The sequence below is a fragment of the Babylonia areolata genome, chromosome 18, assembly GCF_041734735.1.
Source record: "Babylonia areolata isolate BAREFJ2019XMU chromosome 18, ASM4173473v1, whole genome shotgun sequence".
Lineage (NCBI taxonomy): Eukaryota > Metazoa > Mollusca > Gastropoda > Neogastropoda > Buccinidae > Babylonia > Babylonia areolata.
In genome coordinates, this window is record NC_134893.1 from 50,065,943 (window position 1) to 50,086,029 (window position 20,087).

The following is a 20,087-nucleotide window of genomic DNA, read 5'->3' on the forward strand; positions in this document are numbered from 1 at the left end:
GTGTCGCTGCCTGCCGCGCTTGTTCTGGTGCTGCTCCTATGCGTGCCATGCTGTCTCTCTCTCTCAGTGTTTGTCTGTCACAATTCCTCTGCACGCAGGATGTACATGAATGAACCTTTGTTTTGTCCCATTCCCGACCCAAGCCCTCATATGTATTGTGGCCCAAGGCCGATGTACATATGACATTTCGGAGTTCTCTCTGCCTGTCTGCCTCTCTTCTCTCTCTCTCTCTCTCTCTCTCTTTCTCTCTCTCGTGTTGAAGAACTTTGATCAGTTGAGTCATTGAGAGAGAACAGAGGTCCCTTGGGGTGCTATGGAAACTGAGGTGACGGACGAGACAGGCGCCAAGTCACTGTACTGTACGACCAAGATAAAACCTTCAGACTGTTTCGGAAGCAATGCCGAGACGTACAGTCTTGAGCGTTAATGTATGAACCATAATTCAGTACACCACACAGTACTGCACAGTGAAACGGTTGACATGAGCCCTACGTCAGTAAAATCTCTGTTATCGAAACTTGTGATTGATGTGTGTGTATCTGAAAGATCTCGCACAGCAATATAACTAGGGGAGTTAATTAACCACTAGCCACTGTTGCTTTGTATGCAACTACTGATCGCGGCTTTCTCGAGTCATGCTGGATCGGTGATGAGAAAGTCGTCGTTTGTTAACTTATTATAAACTGTACACACACGCGCGCGCAGACACACACACACACACCCACACACACACACACATACACACACACACAGAGAATCGTGTAAAGACAGCTGTCACTCAATCCAGACTCATCAGTCCACACTCCGCTCCACCTCCTCGCCCCATCTCCCTGCCCCAAACCAAACCGGCTATTTTTAACGCACTACCACTTCCGAGCCCACACTGACACCACCAACAGATAAACGCTTCTATTCCTGCAAACAGCAACCAAACAATCAGTGTCGTTTCATGGCCTGAGACAAGGGCGGAAGAGGCGGATGAACTTCTCCACACAGCACCATACCAATACAACCAACAGCTGTGCGTTTTGCTGCGTGTCCCTCCCTGGCCCTCTCTGCCTGTATGTGTGGAGCGCAGACTAGTATCGTGGCGTTGGTGGTGTGGGGGCCTTTGCAGTAAAGCCAGCAGCCTTGGTGGGGGTGTTATTCTGGCATCTGTAGCAGTGCCACTGGATAGGGAAAGGGGTTTTGTGAGTGGAGGGGGAGAGAGAACAGTGACGGTGTGTTGTGAACAGCGATTGTTTTTCTATATTTTTTGTTGTTGTCGTTGTTGGTTGCTTTTATTGTTTTTTGACGCAACTGGTGGTGAGCTGTCCGCGGATGCATAGAGTTTGACTTTACCTGGTTTGTTGATTTCCGACCAGCTGTATTTAATCTGATACTGTGGAGTTAGTTTTAGTCGTGCCAACGTTTTGAGAGTTTTTAGGTTCTGTTTGTTGGGTCGAACCGTCTGTTGAGAACAGCTTTTGGGTCGATAGAAGTTTTGTGTATTTAAAGTTTCTTATTTGGAAACATTGGTTTATAATTCACAATGTGCACAGAGCACAGTGGGATGTGTTTGGGGGGCGGGAGGGATGAGGGGTCGTGATGTGCATGTTTAGGAGAGGGTTGGGGTGGGTGTGGGTGGGAGAAGGGGTTGTTTGGGGGATTTTGATTGTCAGTCAAGTTATTTTGATATGACCACGGGAATTGTGCAGGACTGTCTCAAGTCGTTCAGCAACCAGGATTTGGGATCTTCAGATGAACTGTATGATATAATCGTGTACACATATATCAACATCAAGTTCTGTAAATAAGATAATGAATGTATTGACGAAACATCTTACTTCCTTTCACAACTTTTTCTCTCGAACAGAAACAGTAGGGTTGACTCAGTGGCTGTGAATAGTTTGTCAACACGGAAACCCATAATTTTATTTGGCCGGTCAGTTTCGGATCGGGAGCAAAAACGGGGAAAACTGAGGAGCGTCTGTGTCGAACAGATGGTCAGAAGTGGAAAGTTGAGTCTGCAGATTGGTCAAAACTGGAAAGTTCTGTGCATATCTTGAATATTTACCAGCGATGGACAACTGTGGGAGCTCGAGAAAACTTGCATACCCTTTTCTTCTTCATCATCTTTTCATTGTTTACAAAGTTTTCTTTTTAACACATTCTGATACAGTAATAGTGTTGGACATTTTTATGGAGGTTACGTTGGTTCACTAGCATCTTTATATACATATATAAAGTCAGTGTCCTGAAGGACATTAGAGAAATTATTAAATGGGAAGACTAGTGTGTGTGTGTGTGTGTGCCCAGTGTGGGTGTTAAATTTAAAGTCTGTTCACTTTTAAGTGATTTTAGATAGTGTGTGCGTGCGCGCGCGCGCGCGCGTGTGTGTGCGTGTGCGTGCATGCGTGCGAGTGGAAGTGAGGGAAAGAGAATAACCATCCCATTATCTGATTATATGATTTAACTTGATGATCCACCCGCCAGAGGCTTTTTGGAGCGTTGTGCTTGCTTGCCCTCGTTCATCCCCATCATCAGTGTTATGAAGTGCGCTCGTGACTTATCATCCCCAAAAGTGCCACCAGTGTGATGAACTGGCCGCGCTGTTTACCAAACGCCCTCCGCGAGTACAGTCACATGCAGACGGTTTGACAGACCCAGTTCAGTTGCAGCAGTGTGGTGTTGTTGCAAACACTGACCTATAAACACGATCTGTAAATACGATCTCGATGGTTGCAAAGGAGGAAGTTTCTAAAGGGACATGATTGACAAGTCGTGCGCACCAACTGGTCTGTGTGTGTGTGTATACTTTGTCAGTCATTATTGTCAGCGTCGTAGATCGTATATCATTTTCAATTAAGGGCCTGTCACGGAAAGCGAAACTGCCTGGCGAGTTTAACTCTCTCCATACGAACGGCGAAAGAGACGACGTTAACAGCGTTTCACCCGAATTACCATCATCAAAATATTGCAAGCGAAACTCTCTTATACTGAAGAGGTTAATGTTGACAAAGAATACCACAATTCTGACGACGGAAGCTAAAGGTTGGGTCATTCAGACACCCACTGGACATCCGAGGGGTCTGTGTAGAGGAGAAGAGAGGACTGGTCGTACTGAGTGAGTTAACGAAAGAGCGGTTTCGTTGCTGTGTCGTTGTAGCCAAACGCCCCTCTTGCGACGTCAGATGTTTGTCAGTTGAGACAGACGGTGATGGTGAAACGAACGTTTAGTGGATTGGAAGGACATCGGTCGGGGATGACGAGTCAAGTCGGTTTTTTTTTTTCTTCCTTCTTTGTTTCTCATGGTTGCAGAGCTTTGACACGCAGGCTCCATAGCTGCTTGCTGCTTTTTTTTTTTTTTTTTTTTTTTTTTTGTAGGTGTTTGCAGTTTTCACCATTCAGTTCTCTTCTCTCAGCTTCTCTCTCTCTCTCGCTTGGCCTCTTTTCTTTGTTGCTGTTAGATGGTTTGTGGCTTAAAAAAAAAATCTTTTATTTTCTTGAACTAGTTGTTTCAATAGAAGTGTCAATGAAAGTGCAGTTGTGACTCAGCAACTTGTCAATTATTAAGTATTTTTTTTAGTGTTTTTCTTTTTAAAGAATTTTTTTTTTTTTTTTTTTTTTAGTATTTGATTTTTAGTGAGAGCTGAAACACTATTTCAAAATAACAACAAAAAACCCCAACAAAACAAACAACAACAACAAAAACAAAAGTCCCACTAAAAAACAACAACAACCAAACAAGAAACAAAATGGCAACAACAACAACAACAAAAGAAAAGGGAAAAGAAATCCAGATCAAAAGAGTTTAGGATTTCTGCCCTTGTTGGTCTCTTATGCTCCTCATCTGAGTGTGCATACGCTCATGAATGCATACACACACACACACACACACACACACACACACACACACACACAAACTCTGTCCGCTTCCAAATTGGGATGCTTCTTTCAGAGATCATTGTGTTGCAAGCATCAGGTCCTGTCATTGTGACGGCCGGGAGATCAGGATGAGTATGATCAGAGCCATGCAATTAAAAGAAACTTTCCCCATTCTGAGTAACTGGATGAGAGGTATCAGAAAGACAACCCTTAACTCGAATGAGAACAGTTCAAACTCTTTCAACAAGACAGTCCTTGTAGTTCTCCCATTACAGGACATAGAGGACGTGTCAGCAGTCAAAGGATAAGGAAACTTCTCTCTATTCATCACTAGTGAGAGTCTTTCTTGGAACAAGAACAATGTACACCAGGTACAAAAGGGTCTTTTCCCTGTTTGGATCAGTTGCAGGGGGGCTTGGTGCAGAGTTCAGTTGTGGTTTGTTTCATTTGCCTGGGTGTGTTTGCCCTTTTCTCATTTAATAGTTCTTTTGTGTTTGAAGTGGGCTTGAAATGGTGAGCATTCAGCTAGTAAACAGATGAAATAACAGTCAGCTAGTCAAGGAAGTCTATCTAGTAAATACATGTATATGCAATAAAAAAAAAAAAAAAAAATTAATCAGTGGGGTCTGTCAGTTATGAAACAATTTATGTGTGAGTAATTTAGCATGATTTTGAAGCCAGTTGAAGGTGCAGTTGTAATACTATGAATAATCTGTAAATCAGTGAGCAATTGAACAAAATAAAGAAAACAAAAAAAGCACACAACCAAATGAATAAATAAATGAATATTGAACAGTTGAATACACAAGTAAATTATTATATTATATTTGCAGATTAAACAGACATAAAACAACAACAGCACATAATAGATAAGTGAATGGATGATACTGGTGTATAACAAGAAGAAGCTGGCAAGTCACAGTAATTCTCAAGTGTCATGAAATGAATTAGATAAGTATAAGAATGAATTTAGCAGCCTTGTCAGAAGAACAGAAGTTGTACTGAGCTTACTGATGTTCATCATTTGTGACATTGCCACAGCAGCATTTCTGCAGGAGCGTCAGCCACTCGTCTTGAGATCCCTGTGAGGGCACCGTTAAAGTGAAAAACTATTTTTGCTTGTCATCTTGTGCAGTGACTATAGCCTTCAAGAAGGTGATTCTGTTTTTTGAGTGTGAACTCCTCCTCTTGTGTCACCATCGAGGGAGGATTCAGGACAAACCCTGCTGTGGTTTTTTGGTCAGGTTTGAAAAGCGTTAACCTCCAGACACTTTATAGACTGTCCCACAAAGACGCCGTGGAGTTATGTTGCGGTGTGACTTCTGAACAAGTTTTGCTACTGCATTTTAACTGATTTGACTGTGGTGGCTGTGGTGGTGAGGTCATGGTGATGATGACAGCGGCGTGTGGGTTTTGATATTCAGGAGGTCTGACTGCAGAAAATGCTTACACAACAGGATGAGGTATGTATTTATATAATTTGTAATAGAAAAAGTGATGTTTTTTGATAGATGAATGTGTGTGTGTGCATGTGTGTGAGCATGTGTGTGTGTGTGTGCATCGTGTGTGTGTGTGTGTGTGTGTGGATATCAGAGATATAGAGGGGGAAGTTAGAGGATAGAGAGAATTTTTATTATTTTTTGAATCAGAAGAAAGAATGGAGAGAGAGAGAGAAGTGAAAGTGGACTGTGTAATCAGTGGGTGGGTATGTGCATATTATGATGACGTTTAGCTGCCACAACAGAACCTGGAGTGGCATGAAAATTGCATCATTATCATAATTGTTATCATATTATTGTTGTTATAATGTGATGTAGTTGACTGTTGGTACGAAGATACTAATTATTGTTGTTGTTATTGTTGTTGATATTACAGACCCATTGCAAGGAGTAAAAAATATGATTGAATCATATTACACCCAGTCCTTAGCATTTCATGTGTTTACATGCACAAACATCAGACTCGTGCACATGCACACACACACACACACACACACACACACACCTATCTATGCTCTTTGGTTTTTTAAATGTGCCCTCTGTGTCCCATTTTCTCTGTTATATCTTTCTTATAAATGATATATTCTGCATTAATGGAACAGAAAATTGGATGAAAGTTTTGAGAGATCAGGCAGAAATAAACAGCCAGTCAATTGTCACCAAGTTCTTAAAAAAAAAAAAAAAGAAAAGAAAAAAAGAAAAAAGAAAAGAAGAAGGAAGTCTCACCAAGTATGTTCAAAACTTGATTCAACGCAAACATAACTTTATATAAGTCAGATGCAGAGCCAACCATGTTATTCAGTTGTTAGACACTGCAATGCTGAGCTTCTAATATGCAGCACAGATTTAAGTCTCGTGGGAGCTTCACGGCATTCCCATCAGATGCATTTATAATATGATATGAGTGGTCTGCTTTTCCAAAACAGGGAATGGATCATTGCTTCTCATTGGCAGAGATAAATGGCAGTGGAGCCATGTGGCCAGAGTGAAACTTGACTTCTTATTTTCTCAGGGTCCACAGTTTGATCTCTACAGTGCCGTAAAGGGATTGATCATCATTGCTTGTTATTGGTGGCAGTCATTACAGGCAATGTAGCTGAGTGTTTAGAGTGTTGGACTTGACATTCTGAGAATCCTACTGTTTGAATCCTAAACAGGAGGTGGAGAGTGGACTTTTTTATTTTATTTTTTTTTAATCTTCTTTCCTGCTTGAGTGCCTGTACTCTTTCAAATATGTATGGCTGATATACTAATGATCTTGCAATCCACGTCAACAGTTTGACCTGTTGCAGAAAGATAAATCAACTAAAACGCACCACATAGAATCGTCAGAAACAGATATTGATTGTGTGAATAAGCAGAAAGAATCTGGCAAGAATCGAACCAGGAGCTTCTTGACAGGCAGAGATCAGTGGCCATCCCATCCTTGATGCAGGGCTGTGAAGCGAAAGATGGATGTGGATGTGGCCTCACACTCTGCCTTTGTAAAATCCCTTCATGATTCGAGACTGCTCAGCTTACCAAGTCTGAAATAAATCCCATTCCCCCCGTGTCTGGTTCTTTTTACCCACTCTCTCTGTGTGTCTCTCTGTGTCTGTGTTTCTCTGTCTCTCTGTGTCTCTCTCAGTCTCTATCTGCTTGTCTGTCTGTCCCTCTCCTGCTCTCTCTGTCTGTCTCTGTCTCTCTCTCACTCTCTCTCTCTGTTACTGCGTCTCCAATTTGTTTGTTGAGATGCTCTGCCAGTAGCAGACAGGGGCTGTCATTGCTTCTTGATTTGATTGGTAAGCTTCACAGAGAAAGAGAAGCTTTTCATTTTGGGTAATCCGTGGAGGGAGGCAGGGTCTGGGTGGAGTTCAGTGGTGAGGAGCAAACTGTCCAGACAGCTAGGGATGAGTGAGGGATTGAAGACTAGAGTCTAGAGTGAACGATCAATAGTGATTTATTTGTTGAACAGCCCAGTTGTTGTTATTGCTTTTTTTTTTTTCAGGTGTCTGTCTGTCACACTCATATATGTACAGTCATGTTCACAAATATGCTCTCATTGCAAACATACATGATTCAAGCACATTTTCGTGACGGTTCATACTGTGTGTGTGTGTGTGTGTGGTGTGTGTATGTATTTCAGTGTGTGTTGCATGAGCAGAGTGGGGGAGTGTGTTGCTTCCGAGGAGGGGGGGTGGGGGTGGGATGTATTTGAGTTGGAAAGAGAAGCCTTGCCCCCATCTCCAATATTTCTCTTCCCATCCTTGATAGTTGAAATCATTATATATATATATATATATATATATATATATATATATATATATATATATATATGTGTGTGTGTGTGTGTGTGTATGTATGTATATATATATATATATATATATATATATTTATTTAAATATAGATATAGAAGAGGGGGTGATGGTGGTGAAGAAACAACAACAACAACAAAACTACTTTAAGCAAAAAATTAGTTCATGCTTGGAACACTAATAGAACTAGGGTTATTCAAGTACTTTTTGTTTCATTTTATTTTTTGTTTGTTTGCTTGGTTGTATTCATGTGTGTGTGTGTGTGTGTGTGCACGTGCATGTTATTTTGAGCTGATTCTGGGACAGGAAATGAGGAGTCAGAGCGCAGACACTTACACCATCAAGAGTGGCATCAGACCAGATCAGCAGTGATGACAGCTCAGCTCAGTGCCTGGCATTTATTCAGAGTCAGGGTTGTTGCCCTTGCCTGACTGCCTCTATATTATCATACAAGGGAGGGAAAAACTGTACTGCCCATCACATCAATCGTGGTTAAACCGCCAGCAGGAGCAGAAATTGCTCAGCTTCAACCTATGTCAAAGGGAGGTCACACTGGTGATTTGGACAGATGCTGCCCTGCACTATACACAGTCTGGAGGATGGTAAAGCTGGAGGTGGTGGGATGGATTTGATGGAGGGGGTGGGGGATGTGGGGGGTGTAGGATGAGAGGGATGGAGGGATAGGGAGTATGAGGGATCAGGGATAAAGGTTGGGAGTTACAGAGGGGAAAGGGATTGTGAAGGGAGGAGGGATGGGGATGAGAGGGAAGGAGGGATAGAGATGAGAGAGAGGAGGTTTGTATTTGTATTTGTATTTCTCTTTTTATCATAACAGATTTCTCTGTGTGGAATTCGGGCTGCTCTCTCCAGGAAGAGCGCGTCGCTACACTGCAGCGCCACCCTTTTTTTTTTTTTTTTTCCCCCTGCGTGCAGTTTTATTTGTTTTTCCTATCGAAGTGGATTTTTCTACAGAATTTTGCCAGGAACAACCCATTTGTTGCCGTGGGTTCTTTTACGTGCGCTAACTGTATGCTGCACACAGGACCTTGGTTTATCATCTCATCTGAATGAATAGCGTCCAGACCACCATTCAAGGTCTAGTGGAGGGGGAGAAAATATCGGCGGCTGAGCCGTGATTCGAACCAGCGCGCTCAGATTCTCTCGCTTCCCAGGAGGACTGTGTTACCTCGATAGGTATGGCAGAAAAGGAGTGATGGGGATAGAGAAGGTTTGGGGATAGGGATGGGAGGAAAGGAGGGATGGGGGATAGAGAAGGTTATGGGATAGGGATGAGGATAGAGAAGGTTTGGGGATAGGGATGGGAGGAAAGGAGGGATGGGGGATAGAGGTTATGGGATAGGGATGAGGATAGAGAAGGTTTGGGGATAGGGATGGGAGGAAAGGAGGGATGGGGGATAGAGAAGGTTTGGGGATAGGGATGGGAGGAAAGGAGGGATGGGGGATAGAGAAGGTTATGGGATAGGGATGAGGATAGAGAAGGTTTGGGGATAGGGATGTGAGGAAAGGAGGGATGGGGGATAGAGGTTATGGGATAGGGATGAGGATAGAGAAGGTTTGGGGATAGGGATTGGAGAGAAAGGAGGGACTGGAGGTAGAGAAGGTTTGGGTATAGGGATGGGAGAAAAGGAGTGATGGGGATAGAGAAGGACGTTTTGGAATAGGCATTGGAGAGAAAGGAGGGATTGGGGATAGAGAAGGTTTGGGGATAGGGATTGGAGAGAAGATAGGGATGTGAGGAAAGGAGGATGGGGGATAGAGGTTATGGGATAGGGATGAGGATAGAGAAGGTTTGGGGATAGGGATGGGAGGAAAGGAGTGATGGGGATAGAGAAGGACGTTTTGGAATAGGCATTGGAGAGAAAGGAGGGATTGGGGATAGAGAAGGTTTGGGGATAGGGATGGGAGGAAAGGAGGGATGGGGGATAGAGAAGGTTTGGGGATAGGGATGAGGATAGAGAAGGTTGGGGATAGGGATGGGAGGAAAGGAGGGATGGGGGATAGAGAAGGTTTGGGGATAGGGATGGGAGGAAAGGAGTGATGGGGGATAGAGAAGGTTTGGGGATAGGGATGGGAGAGAAGGAAGGATGGGGGAATAGAGAAAGGGGGAAAAGAGGGATGGGGAAAGAGAAGGAGGTTGAAGGAGGTTTGGGGATAGGGATGGGGGGAAGAGAAAAAAGGAAGGATAAAGATTGGGAGGGATAGGAGTAAAGAAGAGAGAATGTTGGGGATAAAGATTGGGAGGGATAGGAGTAAAGAAGAGAGAATGTTGGGATAAAGATTGGGAGGGATAGGAGAGATGAAGATAGGGAGGCATGGGAGATTAGATATATACGAGAGTGAATCAGTGATGGAGGAGGTAGATGAAAAGAAAGGGGGTTGATATAAAACAAAACAAAAAGTGCGCACCACCAACTAACACACACACACACAAAAAAAAACAAAAAGCAAACTGAACTAAGTGAACCATATTTTACAGTTTGCCTCCCTTTCCCTCTCCTCACCCATCACATGCTTTCCCCTTTCCTCAGACCTTCAAAGATCAGAGTAATGACAGGAAGTGAGGGGAAGTAATGTCAAAGTATCTGTCAGGACAGTGTTTCTGGTTTAAAAAACAACAACCCAGTTTGACCGATTTTTTAAGGGCTTAGACAAATGGATTACAGATTTGACTGAAAAAGAAAAATATAATTTGAGCTTAAGGTTTTTGGGAGAATTTCACTGTAAATAACCTCTCATTTACTGATGTAGATCTGTTAATCTTTTTCTCTCCTACAGGGCTTTAGGTAACCATTAATTTTGTTCCTGTTTTCTCAGGAACTGCTTAGTCCATCTTCAGTTTCAGTTTCTTGCCTTGTAATGGAATAGTTTTCTATCTATCTCTATATAGTTGTACATTATAATGAAGTGATTTAAAAAAAAAAAATTTTACTATGGAAGGAAATGGAAGGTTTTCATTATGACTGATGGATGTGTGGAGAAAGTTTACATATATATATATATATATATATATAATGTATATATGTATATATGTATATATGTGTGTGTGTGTGTGTGTGTGTGTTTATTCATACATACATATATATATATATTTATCTTTTATAGATGAAACAGAATATTGCGATTCATGATAGTGTTTAGGCTCATTTCTGATGAACTGTTCAGTGGACTTTGAAGGCATGTCAGCCAAAGGATCAAACTTTACTGAACAAGCTCTTGCTTGCTTGGAGCATTTTACAGATGAAAATGTACATGATGTCAAGGTTCTACAAGATAGTTTTGAAATAAAATGCTGTTAAAATCAAACCAACACTAAAATACTGTTTAGAGCAAACAACACAATCAAAAAAACACCCCCCCAAAAAAATCCCCATGTAGTAACATGTAGTAATAGTGACAACTGCAGAGGTGAAGGCAGATAACATTTTGTGAAAAAAAGATTTGAATAATTTTTTTGTTTTTGTGTGTGCTCATTTCACTATTTTGTATTGTGCCTCACGAAACAAGTAAAGAAGTAAACAGGCTGTCATGCAAGAGCTCCTGTCTTTCTCTCAGTCTCAGACTGGTTTCAGGAAACATGCTGATGTTTTCCCTTCTGTTTTCACAGAGCAGACACAAACAAATATTCGGAAGCAGTTTTGAAATTCAAAACCCTATGTTTATTACGTTGATGAGAAATACCAAACATGGCTGTCACTGTGTTACAATCCTTCCATTGTTTGAATACTGATATCCACTGGTTGTGTAAGTTTTACTTCATTTTAGCATCTGTTTTGATTTTTTTTCTTCAGATTTTTTGAGGGGAGCATGTGCGTAATTGTAACAAACTGATGATCACTCATACACTGAATTGTTAGAGCATTTTTACAGACGTGCATTATCACTGACTCTGGAACATCATTATATCAAGATAGTGGAGAGGAGGTTTGTTTTCCTTCTTTTCCCATATAAGTTTGTTTCTTTCTCTCTTTTTCTTCTTTCTTTCTTCCTTTGTCTAAAAAAAACAACAATTTATTTTAATGAAATAAACCAAGACTGCATTTATATAGTGCAGGTGATATTATATTTCTTATTGCCATGTCATACATGTGGAAGCCAGTAATACATTTGTTATGCTGACTGACCAGTAACACCTTATTGCTGTGTCATGCCAAAAAAACAAACAACAAACAGCAAACAGCAAACATACAAAAAACAAAACAAACAAACAAAAACAATAAAGCTAAACTCACAAGCAAACAAACAGCCAGGAATGTGTTAAACACAGTGCAACCAATAGTAATGTTTTCCTTTCTCTTCTTCCTAGTGAAAGATCCCAAGCTGGAGTTCAGGAGGGGGAGGGATGCTAATGAGGCTTGTTTGGACCACACACACACACACTCACTCACTCACTCACTCATACCAGGAGTTCCACCAAGAAACACCAAGCATTCTGATTTCACCTGTTGTTATGCCTTTTTGACAAGTGCTCCCTGCAGGAATGCTTCATCATCAAAGGTGAAGATTGGCAGTGAGAAGATGTTGCACAGACCAGTATGTGTATTTGTCTTTTTTGTGCCAGCACAGTCTGTAGGATGAGCTGTATACTGTACACGGAATTTGGACTCCATGTATGCTATGGTTAAATAACAACACATGCATGCATGCCCTTTGTGAGTGTGTGTGTGTGTGTGTGTGTGCATGTGGGAAGCATCAGAGGTAGCTAAAGCAAAATGACTGGCTGGACTATGTTTCAGAGATGATTCCCCTTTTCTGTTTGTCTTTGTGTCTATGTATGTCAGTGTGTGTCTGTGCAGAGGTGTGGAGATATATTATTGGTTGGATTTGATAAATTCCTGATTTCGTGTGATGTCATATTGCCTGTATAGATGGATAATACCTGATATGAACATCTAGAAAACTGTATATTTAATGTGTTTTCAAATGATTTATCTTGATTAATGTTGTATTCCTGGTGATCTCCAATTTAACAGTGGTGGTATAAACTGATGAGAATGTCAGGGTGGCTTGATAATAATTATATGTTAATTTCTGTGTGTGTTTGTTTACATCAGTTCAAGCGTTTCTTTACTGTCTCTCCTCTCTCTCTCTCTCTCTCTCTCTCTCTCTCTGTCTGCCCCCAACCTCCTTTTGTTACTCTCTCCTTTTCTCACCCTTTAATCAGCCTATGGATATTTTGAGTGGTTTTAAATAACCAGAAAGCAATCCATTTGGTGTTATCGAAATGGGTCTCCCCATCGGATCTCTATGGCGCGAATGTTGGCCCACATGATGAAAGCCTAGGTCTCTGAAATAGCTGAGAAGGGGTCATCAGGGACGCTTAGTGCTTTGTGGAAGTGGGTAGTTGCGTGGCAGTCAGTCATCCCATCTATTGTTGTTTTAGGGGTTGTTTTTTCCCCCCTTTTTTGTTTCCCAGTAATGACTGTGTTTTTCCACTACTTATCATCATTTTGTTGTTTTTGTTCTTTTTTGTTTTTTTGTTGTTGTTTTTAATAGAAAATTATGTTTTCACCATTAATCTTTTTTTTTTTTTTTTAAATTCTGTTCTTTTAAACTGCAAAGAGATATTGACAGGGGCTTGTGCTGTGTGTGTGTGTGCATGTGTGAATGTGAATTGTCACAAACTGATAAAACCACGGATGAACAAGTACATTGACTGGATTCAGAGTTGTGAAGTGGGCATTTAAAAAGAACTATTATTTAAAAAAACCACAAAAACCCCCCACAATAAATGACTTTGATTTCAGGTCAAGGCCACTGATCGAGCTCGTAGTTTTTTTTTTTTTTTCCTTTTTTGCGAATCACACTTGTCACATCATCCTGATGCATATTCCCTTGTACCTGTTTAGAGATCACAATTAAAATAGACTTATGTTCTGTTTACTTTGATTTGATTTGGTTTTGTTTGGGATTTGAGCACGGACATCATTGGTCTTTTACTGGGGGGCCAGTGACACAATGGTGCAAAGGTTATTTGTCTTCATTGTCCAGGCCATTTGCAGAATAGGATTTTTTTTTTTTTTTTTTTTTTTGCAAATGAACTGGGATTGTGGAAGGGAATTCTGTTGCTTGACCAGTGTTGTGTGTTTTCCCTTCTGCAACATAACTTTAGTGTTCTTTTTATTGGGTGAATTGATTTTTTTAATTGACCTTTTTAACATTACTTTGGTTTGACCTTTTAAACATTACTTTGGTTTCTCTGTGTTCTGGATTTCAGCCCAGAAACGACCCCTTTACGGTCGCCTGGGCTACAGACAACATGATTTGATTTTATTTGTTGTTTTTTGTTACTGTTTGTTTTCACCAAGACACCCATGCAGCATATTGATTTGATTTAGAATGCATATTTAACGGGGAATGGTGTGATTTGCGGACATGACAATGACATGGTTAATAACCACGCTGTCAGAACTCATAAAGCGTCTTGAGCAGAAGATGAAGGTTGCTGGCAGGTTTCATGCTTTATCGGCAAAGTGTTTGTCATTAGCTGATTGGAAACAGGGTTTTTGTCTTTAGTTGTTTTTGGGTTTTTTTCTGTTTTTTTTTTCTTTTCTGTTAATGAAATGTTTCCTGTGATGAGCTTTTCGGTCAGATCGATGTGTTTCAGGTCAGCAGCCCACCCCTTCTGTTCGTTTGTGTGTCTGTCCATGTGTCCAACAGTCCATCCAGTGCAATTCTGGGGGAGGGATGGGGAGTGGATGAGGGGGGGGGGGGGGGGGGGGTGGGGGAGGGGGGGGGGGGGGGAGTATTATTTATCCTATCAAAAGCGAAAGTAGGAAATTGGTCAGAACTGAAAGTTAATCCACAAGCATGTCTGTTTGCTAAGATGTTGGCATAATATATATATGCTGCAGATGGAGCACATATTTACACACAGGCACACATTTACACATGTATGCGCGAACGCACGCACAGGCACACACAGACACACACAATCTTCACACACAGACACATGCACACACAGACACCACAACACTCACACATGCACATACAGACAAACACATGCATGCACGCACATATGTGCATATGAGCTCCCTCACTCGCATGTAGAGAAAGAGTGGTTCATATTATACGCATATGTACATGATAGCATTCACAGACCTTTTGAAGTAAGATATTCTCTCTCTCTCTCTCTCTCTCTCTCTCTCTCTCACACACACACACACACACACACACACACACACACACACACACACACAGACACACAAAAACAAAAACAAAAAACAACAACAAAAAACAACACATACACACACAAAAAAAACCCCACTGATGAAGTCTAGTCCTTGAACATCTATAGAGCACTGTGTGTTTCAGTGTGGGGGTGGGGGTGGCATTCTGTAGAACCTCATTCTGTGGAACACAATCAGCCTGCTGATTCCACCCTAACCAGTCTATCAGCATGGCCTTTCTCTGCCTGGCACCACCATCACAGAGCTGGGAATACCCAAGGCAAAGCGGCCACTTGCGTCACAAGATAAGGATGCTCAGATTAAGTGGGCCGGTTGAAAGGCTTTATAAGTGCAAGCTCCTTCCAGGTCATGAAACCAGAATTTAGATAAGACATCATCATTTTGGTGAGAAAATAGCAAATTTCTCACACAGGTTTTGACACCTGCAAGAAGTTTCCACCAGTCATCAAGTGGTCGTTGAAACGTTTCCTGTCAGATTCGTTATCATTATTAATTTTTGATGGATGTCATACTTCACTTGGACTGACTTCATTGAAACAAAAAGTCTGTAATTCTCGAGAGGTTACCAGTTGGTGGTGAAATGAAAAGTACAAGTGTTCCTCCATTGGGAAAGGTACAAATGAAGTGAACGAGAAGATGACAAAGATCGGGAAACAGAATTACCCATGTCCTGTTTCATTAGCCTCAAGTCCTTTATCTTCTTCCCCTTGTTGGTTGTTTGTCAGTTTGTTTTGTTTTGTGTCTGTAGAAACATTACAGATGGCTGTTCAGATGGATCGTAGGGGATATATATATATATATATATATATTTCTATAGAGAGAGAGAGAGATAGATAGATAGATATATGTTTCGTTTAATAGTTGTGTCATGATTCATAATCCATTGAAATAAAGAAAAATGTATATTGTTTGCACTTGCTATCTTTGCAACAGTCATATATTTGACAGTTTGCATGGAATTGTCTTGCACTTGCTATCTTTGCAATAGTCATATATTTGACAGTCTGCATGGAATTGTCCTCAAAATAGTTTCGACCAGTGCCACCCTGACCTGTGAACTCAGATTTATGATGATCATATGACAGCCTTCACTGATGAGGATACTGTGTAACAGCAGTCCAGGTGTTAAGAAAGAACGGGGGAGGAACAAGGACCGGAAATAATACAGATAAGGAAACATCACATGAAAGGGAAGTTTTAACATCCCTGTTTTGTTTCCTCTCACTGCTTTCTACAAGAAATGTGATTGTTCCTGATTGTTAACCCCTGCCCCCTCCAAAACAATAGTAGACATTGTATGCAATGCTGTATTAACCGACAGTTATGACTCTTGCTGTTGTTGTTGATCATTTACCAGTGAAAAAAACAACAACAACAAAGCTACTGCATGTACTTCTGTTCCTGTAACTGTTGCTGGTATGTTAACAGTGGAAATGTTGTTAGAAACTTTCCTGCTATTCCCACTATTACTATTGCTGATGTTGATTGATTAACAATAAAACGAAATGTCATTGAAGAAAAAGAGGAACATTTTTACATGTACTTCTAATGAAAAAAGCTGTGAACGTGTATGACTTTGACTTCAACTGTGACCATTGACACCACTGTTTGTTTTAATGAATGATGAAAAAACTACCACCAACTACTTTGACTGTTGTTGTTGATAATAAAAACAGTGATGATGATGATGATGATGTTGATTTTTTTTTTTCACTTTGTTTTTTGCATTCCTTTTTCAGCAAACCAGACCCCAAAGCGAAAGAGATCTCCATCGGGAGAAAGAAGTTCAACATGGATCCCAAGAAGGTAACCTTGTTGTTGTTTCTTCTACCTCTCCCACCTTTGACAGGCTCTGCCGCAATCCATTAATTTTGATTCATCAGTTGATCCATTCATGCATACTGCATTTTGAAAGATGGAGGAGCAAAATGGATGGGTGGTGGTGGTGGTGGTGGAGGGTGTGGGGGGAGGGGGGGTGCCCACTTTATTATAAAAGTGGAAATGATGTTTGAGCGGATGTGCCGTTGTCATCAGCCTTTCTCCTGAATGAGTTCCTTTCTGCATCCAGCGATTTTCACTTTGCGTTCGCGAAAATAGGTGTTTTTCTTTTTCTTTTCTTTTTTTTTCTTTTTCTTTTTTTTTTTTTATTTTTTTTTTTACCCTTTTCTGTTTCTCTGTCTCTTGTCTCTCTCTCATGCCTGAAATGTTAATCCTTGATTTAAAGCTTGAAGTTCTTTGTTTCTCTGTCTGTCTGTCTGTCTGTCTCCTTCTTCTTCTCCTCTTCCTTCTCCTTATTCTTCTTCACTTCTACTTCATCATCGTCTTCTTGTTCTTTTCTTACCTATCACATTTTTCAAATTAAAAAAAAAAACATATATATATATTCAAGGCATTCATTTGTTTCTTCATTTTGAACATCATTAATCTTTTTTTTTTTTTTTTGCTGATGCATTGTTGACAGTATTTTTAGGTGTTTTAGTTTGTTTGATATCGTTTTCATTTGCTTGCTCACTGGACTGAAATGAGGTGACCTCAGAAAATGGAGTATGGCTGCCTACATGGTGGGGTAGACAGACTCATAGAAGCCCACTCCAACATTTCATACAGGTGAACGTGCGAGATGCAGCGCACAAACAGAGAAGAAGAATAAGGGAGATTCTGCTCTGTTGGTGAAGATCACCATCTTTGGAATGAGCACTTTGTGATGTCTTCACAGTTCTTAGTGTTATGCCGTGTGTTACAAGCATTTGCTCCAAAAGAACAAGAACATAGCTGGACAGAGTGTGTGTGTGTGTGTGTGTGTGTGTGTGTGTGTGTGTGTGTGTGAGGGTTCAAAGGCTGCACACACACACACACACACACACACACACACACACACACACACACACACACACACACACACACACACACACACACACACACACACACACATACTTTATCAGTGTATCTATGATAGCTTTTCATTCACTCTGTCTTTTATTATTGAACACTCACTCTCAACTTTTGTGTACGACAGACACAACTCATTTTTTGACCTGACACTGCTCAGTCTTTTTTTTTTTTTTTTACACTAAACAACAGACACTCATTCAGTCTTTTACCTAAAGCAGACACTGCTCAGTCTGATATATAGAACAGACACTCGGCTTTTCTGATTTATATGATGTAGAACAGACCACAGCCAATCTGAAGCCTGTTTACAGATGACAGTGTTGCTCTCAGACATCGGAGCTGTTTGTTTTCCCCTTCTCTGTTTCGAAGCCAGTGTGGGATGATAAAGAAACAAGAGAGGCAAGGCCTTCAAGACTCACTTGTGATACACTTAAAAAAAAAAATCCAAGCTTTTTATGTATTGAGTATAATTTCAAAATGTAATGTTTAAGATGAGAAAGGTCAGTTTAAAGCAAATTAACTCCCCTAGCATTAATTACAGAGTAATTTCCCTTTTTTACTATCTGCACCAAAACGTTTGCAAAATAAATAAAACTTCCATGCTTAGCAAAAGAAGTTCCTGTTTGAACAAAAAATGATAATGATGACTGCTCTAGTTGTTTGGTCAGAATATCAGATCAGAGTGCCAAGTTTAGAGAATACAAAAAATATAAATATAACAGTAAATGCAGTTTGCATAAAATTAGGCTTCATTCTTTATTTTTTGAGCCCATCCCAGAGGTGCAATATTGTTTTAAACAAGATGACTGGAAAGAACTGAATTTTTCCTATTTTTATGCCAAATTTGGTGTCAACTGATAAAGTAGTTGCAGAGAAAATGTCAATGTTAAAGTTTACCACGGACACACACACACACACACACACACACACACGCACACACACACACACAGAGACAACCAAACACCGGGTTAAAGCATAGACTCACTTTGTTTACACAAGTGAGTCAAAAAGAACATGCAAAAAGAGATTTTGTGCCTGTAGTTTTTTTTTTGTTTTGTTTTGTTTTTTCTTTTTCTAGACTGGTTGCCTTTCTTTTAACAGGTTGCCAGGTAGATAGATCATCAACCCAGCTGTTGCTTTTTCCTTGGATAAATCACTGCAGCATGACCAGGAGCCTGGAGTGGGTTGCATGAGCATATGCAGCAGCGCTAAGTTTGCTTATCGTTAGGAATCTTCCTAACTCCATGGTAAATTCCATATACTTCGGAAACACTCCTAACTCCAAGCAAACTCAGTGCTGCAAAGATCGCCTCATGCAGCCTGGCCCTGGTCTCTGAGCTCTGCAGTTAGGGAAGGGGATGTTGGTTGGGGTGGGGGGGGGGGGTCCTATGGAAAACGGAGGGGGGCTGAGGACCATGTGTCATTGTCAGAGTGCCTGTAGCAAAGTAGAGAGCAGTCATTTGCTGTGCACGTAAGAGCTTTTGGCATTGATACAGTTTGGAAAGAGTATGAGATGTGAGGTCACCTGTAAGAATTAGAAATTTTTTTTTTTTTTTTTTTTTTTTTTTTTAATGTAGTCGCTGCATGCATGAACCGAAAATGTGCTTGTTTGTATGTACAGCCACGTACCTTGCACACACATACTCATACTCACTTGCACTTGGACATTTGTTTTTTTTGTTGTTTTTTTTGTATTTCTTTTTATCACAACAAATTTCCCAGTGTGAAATTTGGGCTGCACTCCCCAGGCAGAGCGCGTCACTACACTACAGCGCCACACATTTTTTAATATTTTTTCCTGTGTGCAGTTTTTATTTGTTTTTCCTAACAAAGTGGATTTTTCTACAGAATTTTGCCAGGAACAACCCTTTTGTTGCTGTGGGTTCTTTTATATGTGCTAAGTGCATGCTGCACATGGGACCACGGTTTAGTGACTAGTGTTCAGACCACCACTCAAGGTCTAGTGGAGGGGGAGAAAATATTGGCGGCTGAGCCGTGATTCCAACCAGCGCGGTCAGATTCTCTCGCTTCCTAGGCAGACGTGTTACCTCTAGGCCCTCACTGCACATTGTGCAAGTTCTCCAAAACTGAGAAGGAAAGCAGCAGCAGTTGAACAGGCCTGAAGTTGACAAGGTCCTTGTCCACCACCCTCACCTTCCCCACCCAATCTCTCCCTTCTCTTTTTCCATTCACACATGCACTCACTACTCTACAGACACAGCTACAGAGTAATGTTCTGTTTTTGCAGAAGGGTTGTGGGAATGGGTGGGTGGGAGGGGCTGGGGGGGGGGGGGGGGCATCACAGAGCATGGAAAGTGGGAAAAGGA

At 41.0% G+C, this 20,087-nt stretch overlaps 1 protein-coding gene across 3 annotated transcripts in view; it reads left to right on the forward strand.

Annotated features, from left to right (window-relative positions):
- The window catches only part of LOC143292046 (cytohesin-1-like), a 65,009-nt gene that overhangs the window by 18,586 nt on the left and 26,336 nt on the right, over positions 1-20,087 (forward strand). The window contains exons 1-3 of one of the 3 annotated variants that reach the window (XM_076602218.1): positions 1,178-1,220; positions 4,912-5,330; positions 16,608-16,674. In XM_076602218.1, coding sequence (XP_076458333.1) covers positions 5,326-5,330; positions 16,608-16,674 — 72 coding nt within the window. In that variant the 5' untranslated portion in view covers positions 1,178-1,220; positions 4,912-5,325. Of the gene's footprint in view, positions 1-1,177; positions 1,221-2,864; positions 3,257-4,911; positions 5,331-16,607; positions 16,675-20,087 lie in introns of those variants that run through there. The other 2 variants (XM_076602217.1, XM_076602216.1) reach the window with 2 other exon arrangements.